At 36.1% G+C, this 13,650-nt stretch overlaps 1 protein-coding gene across 5 annotated transcripts in view; it reads right to left on the minus strand.

Moving 5' to 3' along the window:
* Positions 1-13,650, minus strand: part of CD163 (CD163 molecule) — a 116,684-nt gene that overhangs the window by 19,711 nt on the left and 83,323 nt on the right. For 3 of the 5 annotated variants that reach the window (XM_024257168.3, XM_024257167.3, XM_024257165.3), the window contains exons 1-6: positions 13,109-13,258; positions 11,942-12,028; positions 10,587-10,910; positions 8,318-8,638; positions 6,286-6,606; positions 4,582-4,902 (exon numbers count right to left, since the gene is read on the minus strand). In XM_024257168.3, coding sequence (XP_024112936.1) covers positions 4,582-4,902; positions 6,286-6,606; positions 8,318-8,638; positions 10,587-10,910; positions 11,942-12,028; positions 13,109-13,154 — 1,420 coding nt within the window. In that variant the 5' untranslated portion in view covers positions 13,155-13,258. Of the gene's footprint in view, positions 1-4,581; positions 4,903-6,285; positions 6,607-8,317; positions 8,639-10,586; positions 10,911-11,941; positions 12,029-13,108; positions 13,260-13,650 lie in introns of those variants that run through there. The other 2 variants (XM_054526750.2, XM_054526751.2) reach the window with 2 other exon arrangements.

The raw sequence follows: 13,650 nt of genomic DNA on the forward strand, positions 1-13,650 counted from the left end.
TCATATGATCCCAACCTCTTTTGGACAGCCCTAAATCTTTAAGTAAAGGCAGTCTCCTAGATCAAGCCAAATTCTGGTTTCTTGTAACTTCTTACTCTTTCATTTGGATCCATCTTGAACAAAATAAACCAAAAGAAAACCAGTGAAAAACAAACAAACAAACAAAAATATTTTCTTTTCCATTGTGAAAACTCATTAAGCAATTGAGAAAAAGTCCCTTCTATAAGTATCCACTTGTTTTCTTTGTCCTAACATATTTGAGTCAGGGCAGAGGACAAATTCTCCCACTCAGAAAGTGACTTGGAGACTCCATCCTCAGCCTTTATTTCGTGAATCTGCTAGTAACATGTTGATCTATCCTATGGGTCGCTTTGCTTACATCATTATTCTTTAGACATGGATAGAATATTGGAAATTTATCCCTTTAACGGATTTTTTCTGCTAAGTCTCTGACTGTGTTTTTACATAAAAGCCATTAAGTAAATTTTTGCACCTGGATTTAGCGCCATTGATCAACAACTTCAGTTTTCCCCTGGCATAAGTAACTGAATCTGTTTTTCTTTCTTTCTCTAGAAAAATGAATAGATCTACAAAGAGCTTTAACATAATTAGAGACATAATTAACTAGAATTACTTCCTTTAGTGATAAATAAAATATACAATTATGATTTAAAGAAGCATTAATGTATTTTCAACATTTAAGGCTTTTCAGACTCTGAAGAAGTATAGATCATCATAATCTCAGAATTATTTCTCCATCCTAAGTTAAAATACAGCATAGCAATATTCTCAAGAAAATCACTTCAGAAAAGTTTTCTTTGTGATATTCAAACATGAAATGCATTACTATCTAAAATAATAAAGCTGAGTCATAATCATTAATAAAATGAGTTGTGACATTTTAAAATTTCCTATTTTCCCTTTTCTTATCTCTGTAAATCCCAGAAATAGGCTGTACTTTCTTATATCCAACCACACATGATTTGCTGAGGCGGCCACAGAGGCAGCCACAGAATGGTGATTTTCCTGAGAATATTGTTATACATGTTTTCTGCATCCTCCCATAGATCTATGAACATAAGAGTTTGTCATATTTTACCTATCCTGTTACCACTACCTGTGGACAGTGTTAATTGATTTCTAGGAAATGCCAAGACTTATTTTAGCACTAATTTCACAGAGTCATTTATTTCCAAGGTTTATATAACAGTAAATAAACTAATAAAATATATTGAATTAAAAAAAAATACAGCATAGCTCAAATGAACTGTTTCTTAAGGTCAGATGTCCTCTACAGTACATACACAGACATCACAAACAAAATGTCTGAGAGTCAAAGTAATTTTGTGACCAAAATTTCCTAGACCTTTTTCTGTCAACAATTTATCTTCAATTGTTTCCAATTCTCCTGCTTAGTTGAATTCTTCTGGTTCTTTTCAGCTATATAGCCCTGTGCTATATAAAAGTTAAAGAATTTAAAGATGATCAAATTCGTAGCTTGAATCTGGCAGGCACAGAGACAGCATGCCCATTATTGAAAGAGACAGCATGTCATCATTGACAGAGACAGTATGTCATCATTGAAAGTATCAAGTAATCAAGAAACAAAAGTACAAACTATATTACTAACAAAACATGTAAAAAGCTAAAAACCGAGGCCCCCAACATAAGTAGAAGAACTTCCAAAACCTACAGAAATATAACAAAAGAGTTTGTAAAAGGAAACAAAAAGTGCACATGGCAAATAGCAAACAAAAATACGCTCTGTGAAGTATAGAGCCCATCTTAAGCTGCAAATTTATGTTATTCATGATTTCTATTATACACATCTGAATAGAATCGTGAATAATTTAGAACATGTTACCATAAGTAAGGTATTCTAGTAATACAATCTAAAATATGGGTGTAGTTGAATGGAGTTGATGGGCAGAATGCATTAATGACTCAGGTATGAGAGGCTAAAAACCCAATGAGTCTTACACATGGTAAAATATTTGGGTAAGCCTCACTTTGAAAAGAAAACCATGTGCTCACTGATGCTTAAAATATGCAGAATTTATTGGGCAAAGTACAAGAAACAAAACTACAAAAAAATCAGAATATTTGCATGACGTGGATTCTCCTTGCCACTTTTAGCATTTACAAGAAAGATGAATTCAGACTACAAGCAGTCAGAATGCAAGCAGAAATGGAAGGAGAAATATCAGTTTTATAAGGAGGTATGGTCTGCCTGCAGGTGTTGTATATTGTTAATCAAGAGTCCTATAATTTGGAATTGAAGAATTGAAGAAAAACTCTAAGTATCCTGTCCCCCCAAACTGAGGTGGTGGCAAAACTGTAGCCTTGTCAGAAGATAAAATTGATACTCCAGATACAAAGGCAATGAGTCTACCAGCAAAGACGGAATTTAGGTCTTGTCCTTCCTCCCAAACCCACAGTTTCAAATGGCCTTAAGGCAGTGGTCAATAATTAAAGAGAAGGGCTGGTCACAGCATAGATCAAAGTATATTTATATGCTCTTGGACTACAGTTGCTTTCAGATGGCATTGGGTTATAAAGCAAGTAGACTAGAAGCTTAGTAACCTTGGAAAGAACTTTTTTGTTGAATTTGAGGGCAGCTGACATCAGCCCTTGATTAGTCAATCTTTAATCCAAAGGTCCCTAAACCAATATTAGCAGAAAGTGGGTTGTGAAAGGTGTGCTGTCCTTAGATAGAGATACTCTCCAAACCAAACTTGGATGTAACTGTGAAGAATAATGTGCCAGGAAGAACTGCCCTGAGAGCAACACTGAGGCCCATGAAGGACAGTGGACAGAAGACACCTTCTCAGAGGCCAGCACTTCGTCTACCAGATTGGCTTTCCAAGGAACTCACTGAGCTGCAGGGTGGCTCATCCTTCCTGTCCGGTAGGATTTGATACTTAATGCAGCAAATCTATTCTGGATGTTTCTTGGTGACAACAGAGACACCAAAACAGCCTTAAACTGCTTACCTATTTGACTAATTTTAAATGAGAAAAAGTAAACACTGTCTTTCTTCAGTCACTATTATTTGTTTCTCTTTTAGATACAGCAGAACTTAATGCTAATCAATGTAAAATACAATTAATAAGAAAATATACAAACCATTATAAATTTAGAAGGAAAATCTATAACCTAAAATATTTATATTAGTAAATCAGAAGAAATAAAACTTAAGATTCAACTCAAGAAGTTAGGGGCCAAAAAGAAATCAAACTTTAGGAAATCTGAAGAGAATTATTAGAAAGAAAAGTAAATTTTAATGAATTAGAAAGGAAATAAAAGTAACATTAATTTTTTAAAATCCAAACAATGATTTTTTTAAAAAAATTAGGTAAAAGAATGGCTAATCTTGTCAGGTAAAAGAAATTAAAAGAATAAATGAATACACATGGTAATAAATTATAAGAAATGTTATAGATATGGAAGTAATTTCAGACAGCTCTTTAAATACTGATGTGAAATTTGATCAAGAAATTTTACTAAGTGAATACTTAAGGTACAAAACAATTTATACAACATGCCACCATTTGGATAATGAAAGCAAATGATAGCTACATATAGATTTGTTTGTATTTTCTTGTATTTACATGAAATATCTCAAATAATATATAACTATTCCAACCACATAAGTTGTCTGTGAGGAAAAGAATTGGATAGTAGTGGGGGAAGAGTTTACACTTTTTTATTTTGAAGTTTAAACCATGTGATTATATTGCCTGGTCCAGAATATTTTTTTAAAAGTAACATAGTAATTCAAATTTATATCTTAAATGATTGCCTTTTTTCAATTGGAGGATAATTTCCACTTAACTAGAGGTAAGCACCGTTTGTAACATCAGGGAAATGCCCCTCACTGCATGCCTAGGTTGGGAGGTATCTGGAGCCACATTGTTGGTTAGAGGACATGCAGCACGTACAAGTTTCCACTCTGTGAGGTCTCTACATGTTTAATGGTTTTCTTGTACACTGTGTTTTCTAAAGCCTTTTTGTTGCATGAGTAAAAGTTACATTTACTTTAGAGTTATTAAAAAAGCATCACTTTTCAACAAAGTTAGCATTTGTATAAATATAATTAGCATAAAATACTAAAGATTATCCACAAACCTAACCAGTTTACAACTCATTTTGAGCTTTTTAAAGAGGTTGCAGTGAAATATTCACAGGTTTTCAAAAAAAAAAAGAAAATTCTTTCACAGTACAATAGAGGGAGCTGAAGGTTATGTCAGTTTATCTAACATGGTTATTTTTTAAATCTTTTGGTGACATCCTGTGAAAGAAATACTGAATTCTATTTTTTAAATTTTAATCCTCCTTAATCTCTTATACCTCTATTGATCTAAAAATTACTCAAAAACCAAAGTGAGCAAAACCCAAACACTTCTATCTAAAGTGCAACATGAATTGTAAACTTATCTGACTCTCCCAGTAGAATCTGTGTAGATATTTTCTGGTTTCTTGAGAGTGATCTAGTCATAAGGACGAACGTTTCTTTTCAATTTCAAAGGTAGTACTGGAAATTTACACCCTTCTTCTTAACAAGTTGACTGGAAGTCATACCTGAGCAGGTAATTTTGGCTTCTTCATAGTGATCACAGGTAAGTCCACCCCATTGCCAGTTCTTGCAGTCCCAAAGAGAAGTTTCATTTCCGTTACAGCTACTTAGAAACAGCCATGTGTTTGTTGCCTGGATTTTGGAGTACACTTGATAGGATGTTTTGAGTGCAGATCCACATCCCAGCTGCCTGCAAACCACATCAGCTTCTTTCAGTCCCCAGCCTCTGTCACACACCTTCCCTAACAGTCTCTGAATCTCCACCTCAACTGTCCCAGCACAGCGGCTGCCTCCACCTCTAAGTCTTAGCTCCAGATCTGATCCATCTGCAAAAGAAACATAAACTTAAACCATCGATACATATGGAGGTTAGCTTCCAGAGGATTTTTTTTGTCTTTTTTCTTCTCTGATACTGATACACTGGAAATTATAGCTTACTTATTTCCTGACTTTTTAAGAAACAATAATATAGACCATAAATTTTTGTTAGAAATGGGACTGTAGTTTCAAGGGTTGATAAAAATTGTCAATGGCAGAAAGATATGAGCAATTCAGCTTTAAAAGAGATTCCTCAAAAAGTGGGCGAAGGATATGAAAAGAAGGCTTTTATGCGGACAACAAACATATGAAAAATAGCTTATCATCACTGGTCATTAGAGAAATGCAAATCAAAACCACAATGAGATACCATCTCATTAGAATGGCAATCGTTAAAAAGTCTGGAAACAACAGACGTTGGCAAGGATGTGGAGAAATAGGAAAGCTTTTACATTGTTGGTGGGAGTGTAAATTAGTTCAACCATTATGGAAGACAATGTGGTGATTCCTCAAGGATCTAGAACTAGAAATACCATTTGACCCAGCAATCCCATTACTGGGTATATACCCAAAGGATTATAAATCATTCTTCTATAAAGACACATGCACATGTATGTTTACTGCAGCACTATTTACAATAGCAAAGACTTGGAACCAACCCAAATGCCCATCAATAATAGACTGGATAAAGAAAATGTGGTACATATACACCATGGAATACTATGAAGCCTTAGAAAAGAATGAGTTTATGTCCTTTGAAGGGACACAGATGAAGCTAGAAACCATCATCCTCAGCAAATTAACACAAGAACAGAAAACCAAACACCGCATGTTCTGACTCATAACTAGGGGTTGAACAATGAGAACACATGGACACAGGGAGGGGAACATCACACACTGGGGCCTGTCAGCGGGTAAGGGGAAAGGGGAGGGAGAGCATTAAGACAAATACCTAATGCATGGGGGGTTAAAACCTAGATGACAGGTTGATACGTGAAGCAGACCACCATGGAACATGTTTACCCATGTAACAAACCTGCACATTCAACACATCTATCCCAGAACTTAAAGTAAAAAAATAAGTAAATTAAAAAATTTTAAAAACAGATTCCTAGGAAATTTTATCTCTCTGAGCTCCAGGTAGATTCTGAGTTTGAAGTGTGCTCCATAAAAGCAGTCTGAGTAATTATTACAGTGAATGCCATCAGACAACCTTCCAAACTAGTTGAATAAAGAACGTGTCAAAGATTACAAGTATAAAGGAATTCCCAGCAAGGAATTTACTAGGCATTTCTACTTCTTAAGGAGCACATTCCTACTCCTAAGGAGCACAGGACTTTCTGTTTCTGCTTTTTGTTTAGTGTTTCAGTTTTGGTTTGGTTTTAACTTACCAGAACATGTCACGCCAGCATCTTCATTGTGATTGCAATAATGCTTTCCCCATTCATGGTGTTTACATTGCCAGACAGCAGGTTCATGTCCCTGGCAAGAAACACTGTCAAGCCAGATGTGTCCAAATCCCTCACTGGCATTAACTCGACCAATGGCGGTGACGGTAGTTGGACATCCCAGTTGCTTGCATGCCACAGCAGCATCATAACTGTCCCAGCCGTCATCACATATTGTCCCCCATTCTCCTTGGAATCTCACTTCTAATCTTCCTGAACATTCAGTGACTCCATCCACCAGTCTCAGGCTCAGATCTGCTCCCTCTGTAACAGAGACACACAACAGGTCTGCGATAAGGAAGCAAGAACATGAGACTATAAATAGCTATACCTGAGATGAGTTAAGAAAAAAGGGAGAGATATAAGTGGAGACAGAGGAAACTGTGATGTACTGTACTACCACTGGAAATCATTCAAGATGGAAGGAGGAGTGGATCAGGCAAGAAGATGGGACATCTTGGTATAGACAGCATATACTACAGGAAGTGTTTCTAACAGGAGATCCAGGGACTGAATTTTATCTAGAGACCTGCTATTTGACCACCACAGAGTTCTTATTAGAACTGTTTACTTTTTCTGGTTAAAATATATTTGCATGTGTTTAGGTGACACCCTCATCCTTCAGTTTGCCTCCATACTCAGCAATCCCTTTTGCCTCTGACTGCATTCTCCATTGATACTACCTAGCCTGTGTTGTATACCTGAACCTGTTGTGACCACTTCCTTAGTTTAAAAGCAGAGCAAAGAGAAAGGAGGCTTCAGTACTACAATTTTCACCTTCCCCAAATCAATATTCTTCAAAGTACAGACGTTGATTCTGAAGAATATTCTGTAATAAATTAAACTGGTTTTTTCCTCTGGCGGTTTCCATTTTCATTCCCACAATGTTATTTGTTGTGATTCCTCAGCATGTGCTAACTGGGGGCCTAGAGAAATTTTGATGGGTAAAAGAGAATGAAAGGTACAGTCTGTGTTTTTTCTACTCCAAATTCTTCACATTCTTAAGCTAACAAAATCTATCTTTCTTGTAGGAGTTCCATTCATTATGGTTCAGGCTATAGCTGATGACATTGTTCAACAAGAAAAAGCCTGTTCAAGACATGCAGAAAGAGATAGAACCCAGATGACATTGTTCAAGAACCTGAATCCAACCATGTATGAGGCTAACTATACCCTCTGAATTTCCCAGTTTTGTGAGCCAGTATTCTCTTCTTTTTAAACGAGTTTGAATGGAAGTTCCTTTATTTACACACAGAGAGAGAGAGAGAGAGAGAAAGGGACCTGGTGAAGATAGATTTTTTACTCTTATTTTCCTAAGAGTTCCCTGGGGTTCAAGACACACTCAATCTCCTTTTATACTAAGAATTCAATAGAAAAACGAAGAGCGGTATCTCTGCACACACAAACCATTGTCCCTGCCCCCAGTCTGAGTATACAACGTCAAAGTCTCTAGACAGATACAATGCATGTCTAGTATAAATAAAGTTTTAATGGGAAGCCAATATTGATTTTTAAAAAGTGATTTGATTCTGTGAATTTGAAAAATGATTTGGGAAGGAGTGGGTTAATGAGGCTAATGAGGAGGCTTTTGTGGATTAGATGATAACTGGAGTGGTTTGGTCTTAAAACTTCATAGTGCAAAATTTCCTAGTAAAGCCCTTCTTTCCTTCCTTTTTCCCCTCTTTTTCTTTTCGGTCTCTCCTTTTCCATATGGGCTTTTCCTAAACACTTTCTTCTTTTCTTATGACCTGAATCTCAGTTTCACTATGCACCCTTCTTCCCTAACCTATTTCTCCTAATTTCAGTTAAGGTAAAAAATCCACAGGTATCAGAACTGGAACCTGAAGTTAGGCTAAAATGTGGTGACAAAAGAAGCAGACTTCATTATGTTCTTAAGAGTTCAGGCTCTTAAGATTTATTACCCCTTTCTTTTGTCCTCTCCTGGAGAAAAGAATGAGCCAAGATCAGTCCTTACTTGAGCAAATCACTCCAGCATCCTCAGCATGATCACAGTTATGCTTTCCCCATCCTTGATGTTTGCAGTTCCAGAGAGCTGACTCATTTCCGTTGCATATAAGATCATCAAACCAGATTGGTCCAGAGCCTTCTCCAAAATTAGATGAACCAGAGAAACTGACAGCACTTCCACATTCAAGTTGTTTACAAACGACAGATGCATGATCTATGTTGAAGTTATCATCACACACTGTTCCCCACAGTCCTTGGAATTTGATCTCTATTCTTCCGGAACACATATTCCCTCCATTCGTCAGCCTCATTTCCAAATTGGATCCATCTGGAGCAGACAAAAGACCAGAGTTCAGAAGTTACATTCATTTAGAAGTGATTTCAGAAAATAAGTTTCCTCTGGACACTTGGGATTTTATGTTGTCCTTAAAATGGTGCCTGATTTTGGATGTTGCCCAGCTCCACACAGTGGAGAATTTTAATATGTTAAAATCTAGGAAGCAATTAGGATTTTTATCTATATCTACTTATAAAGGAAAATGTTTACAGGTTAAAGTTTTTAAACTTTCTGTTTTGTTTTGTTTCCACCTATTACTAGGACAGATGTAAATACTCTTTTTATATAGAAATAGATAAATTCGACTCAAGTTATTTAAATTAGACTCTGGTTAAAACTTTAAGTGTATAAATTTCAAAAAGCAAATTGATTAACTCCACTGGTAGTTATAAAACAACAGAAAAAAAGAGCTAAAAGTACTACACTGTTTTAGCTAAACAGCCAGTTCTATACACAGCAATAATTATGATAAGAGCCTGCTAAAATTTGTGATAATTTTAAACTTTGCAGTAGATGTTACTTTTGTTATTTCCCATTTCACACCTGCCATAGTGGTTAAAAATAAGAGGAAAGAAGGAGGAGAACGAGGAGAAGGAAGAGGAAGAGGAAGAGGAGAAAGAAGGAAGAGAACTGAGTCACCAAGAGAACTGAGCCATGAGTTCTTCATGCTCAGCACCTGTTACATACCAAACAGTGTACCAGTAGTTTTACATGTATTATATCGAGTCCTCAGAAACTGAAGTTTAGAGAGATTTGACAACTTGCACAAAATCATAGGATATTAGCTATGTGAAAATTTATTTCAGCATTTTTCTAGATGCTACTGTGTGTTTCTCTTATCACATCATGATGCCTGGACAGAGATAAGTCCTTTCTATAGTCAGTCCTATGGGAGAGAGAGAGGCTGGGAGGTGAGAGGATTGTATAAAAATTAATGAAACAGGCCAGTCACGGTGGCTCACACCTGTAATCCCAGGATGTTGGGAGGCCGAGGCAGGTGGATCACCTGAGCTCAGGAGTTCGAGACCAGCCTGGCCAATATGGTGAAACCCCGTCTCTACTAAAAATACAAAAATTAGCCGGGTGTGGTGGCAGGTGCCTATAATCCCAGATACTCAGGAGGCTGAGGCAGGAGAATTGCTTGAACCCGGGAGGTGGAGGTTGCAGTGAGCCGAGATAGCGCCATCGCACTCCAGCCTGGGGGACAAGAGCAACACTTCGTCCCAAAAAAAAAAAAAAAAAGGAATGAAACAAACAAAGAGAAATGGGGATCCCAGGAATCTGAGTTGGATCAGAAATGTGCCCTTGGGATTTGTCAGCAGAAAGGCCTGACACATGACTTTCTCAGTTATTGTGGGGTCAATTGCAATAAAACATATGGAGATGTTCTGCAAATTAAAACCACAATGTAAATGAAATGACTAGCATTGCATACTGGTCAAGCAATTATACTTTCAAAGAATCCTTCCTACAACAAGAAATGATGTATTAATGCTAGAAATAGTTGTTTTTTGATTCACTAAGTTGATTATCAGTTAATGGACGAAATGGTAATAATTTGTGGGTTAACATTTCAAAACAAGTCACTGGGAAAGAACAAGGAAATAACTTAGATGTCATGATATTTTTATGATATAGGAATAGTAGGTTACAGTAAGCTTACTGCATATAAAATTTCAACCACCACTTCTTGGCTTTTTAGCTAAGATCATGTATAAAATTGAAGCCAGTCACTTCCTCATTAATCACACTGTTCAGAATTTTTTTTATTCAAAAAAAATGACCTTGTGTTTTGTGGTTTTCTAGCAATGGATGGAGTACTTTTATACATGAACTAGATTGCTTACAGGAAAGTGGCTTATTCTAGGTTTTAACCCATCTACATATTTTTTTCCCACCAAGGATTTTGTGTTGAGGCTTTGACTAATGCAAATCTTACCTGAGCAGGTCACTCCAGCATCTTGTTGGTGAGTACAGTTACTATGCTTTCCCCATCCATCATGTTTGCAGTCCCAAAGAGCTGACTCATTCCCACGACAAGAAACATGATCCATCCAAATACGTCCAGAACCTGCACTGGAATTAGCCCATCCAGTGGCTTTGATAGCAGTTGGACATCCCAGCTGGTTACAAATCACAGAGACTGCTTCCATGCTCCAGCCATTATTACACACCGTTCCCCACTCCTCCTGGACTTTCACTTCCACTCTCCCACTACACTTGTTTTCACCATCCACTAGCCTCAGCTCCTTGTCTGTTCCTCCTGCAACAATGGATTAAGACAGTAATTGGCCAAGGTCGCAAAGAGCAAGTAGAAAATTATTTTTTACATTACTTATTTATCCTTCAAACTCAGATTTGAGAACATCCTAGTCCTATCCATGGTAAAAAAGAAGAATGTTATTTCACAGTCATTCAAATATAAGTATCAGTATCACTGGTTTCAAATTAAGCAGTGCTATATAACCAGTAAAGGTAAGTAACACAATAGTGTTTAATAGCTTTATTTTATGGCTGGATAGCCTTAATAGTGGCAATTTATATAATTTCCGTGAAGCGTTTTCGAGTTAAATAAGATGCTACAAAAAGTTATGGGGATGAACTTTTTACATTTCTCCAAAATCCTAAGGTCGATAGAAAGAAAGCTGATAGAGAATTTATGAAGATGAAAAGACTAGTTGTAAGAAATTTAATCCTTATTTCATACATATATGTAAAATAGCATAAATCTTAAAAACGCTAGACTGAAACTTATCTACCGAAATAAAAATTAAAATGGAGATTTTTCTGCTATTTTCTACCATAAAATAAACCTCTTTGTACTCTCTTCCCACCCCCAGATGATAGATGATCTCAGTTGCCTCCTTGGCATTATTTTAGCTTTATTTAGGAATCTGGTCCCACTAACTTGGCATCTCTCAATACATTTTTAGATAAATTTTGGCATTTGAATTTACTAATGTGTTTCCCAAATTCACTTTTGTTCTAATGATTCTGAAGTTTCTCCTCCTTTGTATTCTTTCCTATTTTTCAGTTCAGCATTATTTCTAATCTTTAAGTAAAATTCATTTCTCTCCTGTGAGTTTATTTCATTTGGTGAGGAACCATGCTAATATTTTGGTGTTGCATGGTTAGATTTTTATTGTGTGCTTTTAATAATATCTGATCCTTTGAATACATGGAGCATGTCACCTAGTTTTTAGATGCTACTCGGCCTTCAGAAAAATTGTTTGCCTTTTAACTGTTCTTGTCAGAGTGCGCTAAGGCTGTAAGTAAATTTGACAAAGTACTCACCAAGAGAACTGGTGACAAAACAGGCACTGAGAAGTAAGACCACAGCAATGGTGAAGGGACTCAAGTTGACAAAATGTCTTCTGAAGTCTGTGAAAAAGAAAAGAGGGCAAAAGTAGCATCTTCCCAAAAAGAGACTTTGGAGAAGATAGATGGTTTCAGAGGTTAATTAACAAAGAAGCTCAAACCAAGACAGAAAACTCTTCCTTCTAAATTGCAAGGCAGGCAGGAAACATTCATACCCAGGCTCATATAGTTTCAGTGAAATAGCTTTGAAAATGTTCATGTTTATAGGCAACCTAGAGGTGACAGATTAGAAGAAGGTTGGTGGTGGAAACGAGAATTGCAAGGGCAACCCTTAAAACCCGGAAAATGGAAACAACATCAATGAAACTTAGTAGTGGACAATTCCCCCAGCAGGCACTGGGAAGGTATCCTGAGATTTCTCTATTCCCTAACCACCTCGATATTCAATCACGGATGCCCCCATCTTTAAGACTACCTAGCTGCACTGATAGAGGATAAGTTCCATGAGTAAATGAATTATATCTATCATGTTCACCATAATTTCACCAGTACCTGGCTTGATGCTTGCCAAATAGTAGCTAGCAGAACAATACCTAAGTGATGATATTCATATCTGAAAAACTCAAATATTAAATCTTGTCATCTCTACCTGTATCATTATCACATAATACACTCTTTAATGCTGTTATTACTTTCATATCTTCTCGTTACTCTAACCCAACACTAATTTAAAACTAAAAATGCTAAATGATTTTAACATGTCCAAATAAGTCTTGAAATAGATAACTCACTTATCAGAGTAGATAACCTTCTTTATGTAATTAACTCTCTATCAATATTCCTTTCTGCATATTCTATCTTTTCTAACAACTATTTTTTCATACTCAATACATTTCAGTTAACTTTAGTTCCTGACTTAATTTCACCTCAGCAGTTTTACAAAATTAATGCCAACTCTGATTCCTATATCACATCTTCAATTTTGAGTCTATGGCAGATCAAAGGTGCTGCCATATAAGCCTATGTCCTTTTTCCACTCCTTACTCTCCTGATGCCAATCACTTTTAAATCACATCCATTGACTGTCATAATAATTATACACCCCATTAAAGGGGAAATGTAAAATAAATGAGAAGCTTTTACCAGCAAATCCAGAGTCTTCAAGTAGCACCATTCTGAGTTTGCTCATTCCAAAGGTTTATAACTTCAATGATTCCTAAATCTTCTTGTATTATTCTCTAGAAATGTTCTTCTAAAGAAAACAACTAAGAATCCTAAAAATCACTTCACTTTCATGAAAATGAAAAGGCTACATATGGAGGCGGAGTCAACCCAAAAAGGGAAGTCATTGAAAGAGCTGAGGTTCCATTTCATACTCATGTTTTCTTGAATATAGAACATGAAACAACCAAAGGAAATTGGGAAACACTTCCCACAGATTTCAAAAAATTAGAGGAAATACTAACTCATCTGCTGCTGTTGCTGAATTAAATATTTTACATTTTTGAACTTCATTTTGGACAAACATATAAGACACACAAAAAATTACTAATTGTCATGTAGAAAAATTATGTAAAAAACTAAAGCAAAACAGGCAAAACATAATTAAATAACGTTTTATTATATCCACTTTTAATTTTATTTCCATAACCAAATGTGTCTAATGAGTAATTTTGTGTAAGTTG

This window comes from Pongo abelii, chromosome 10 (assembly GCF_028885655.2).
Source record: "Pongo abelii isolate AG06213 chromosome 10, NHGRI_mPonAbe1-v2.0_pri, whole genome shotgun sequence".
Lineage (NCBI taxonomy): Eukaryota > Metazoa > Chordata > Mammalia > Primates > Hominidae > Pongo > Pongo abelii.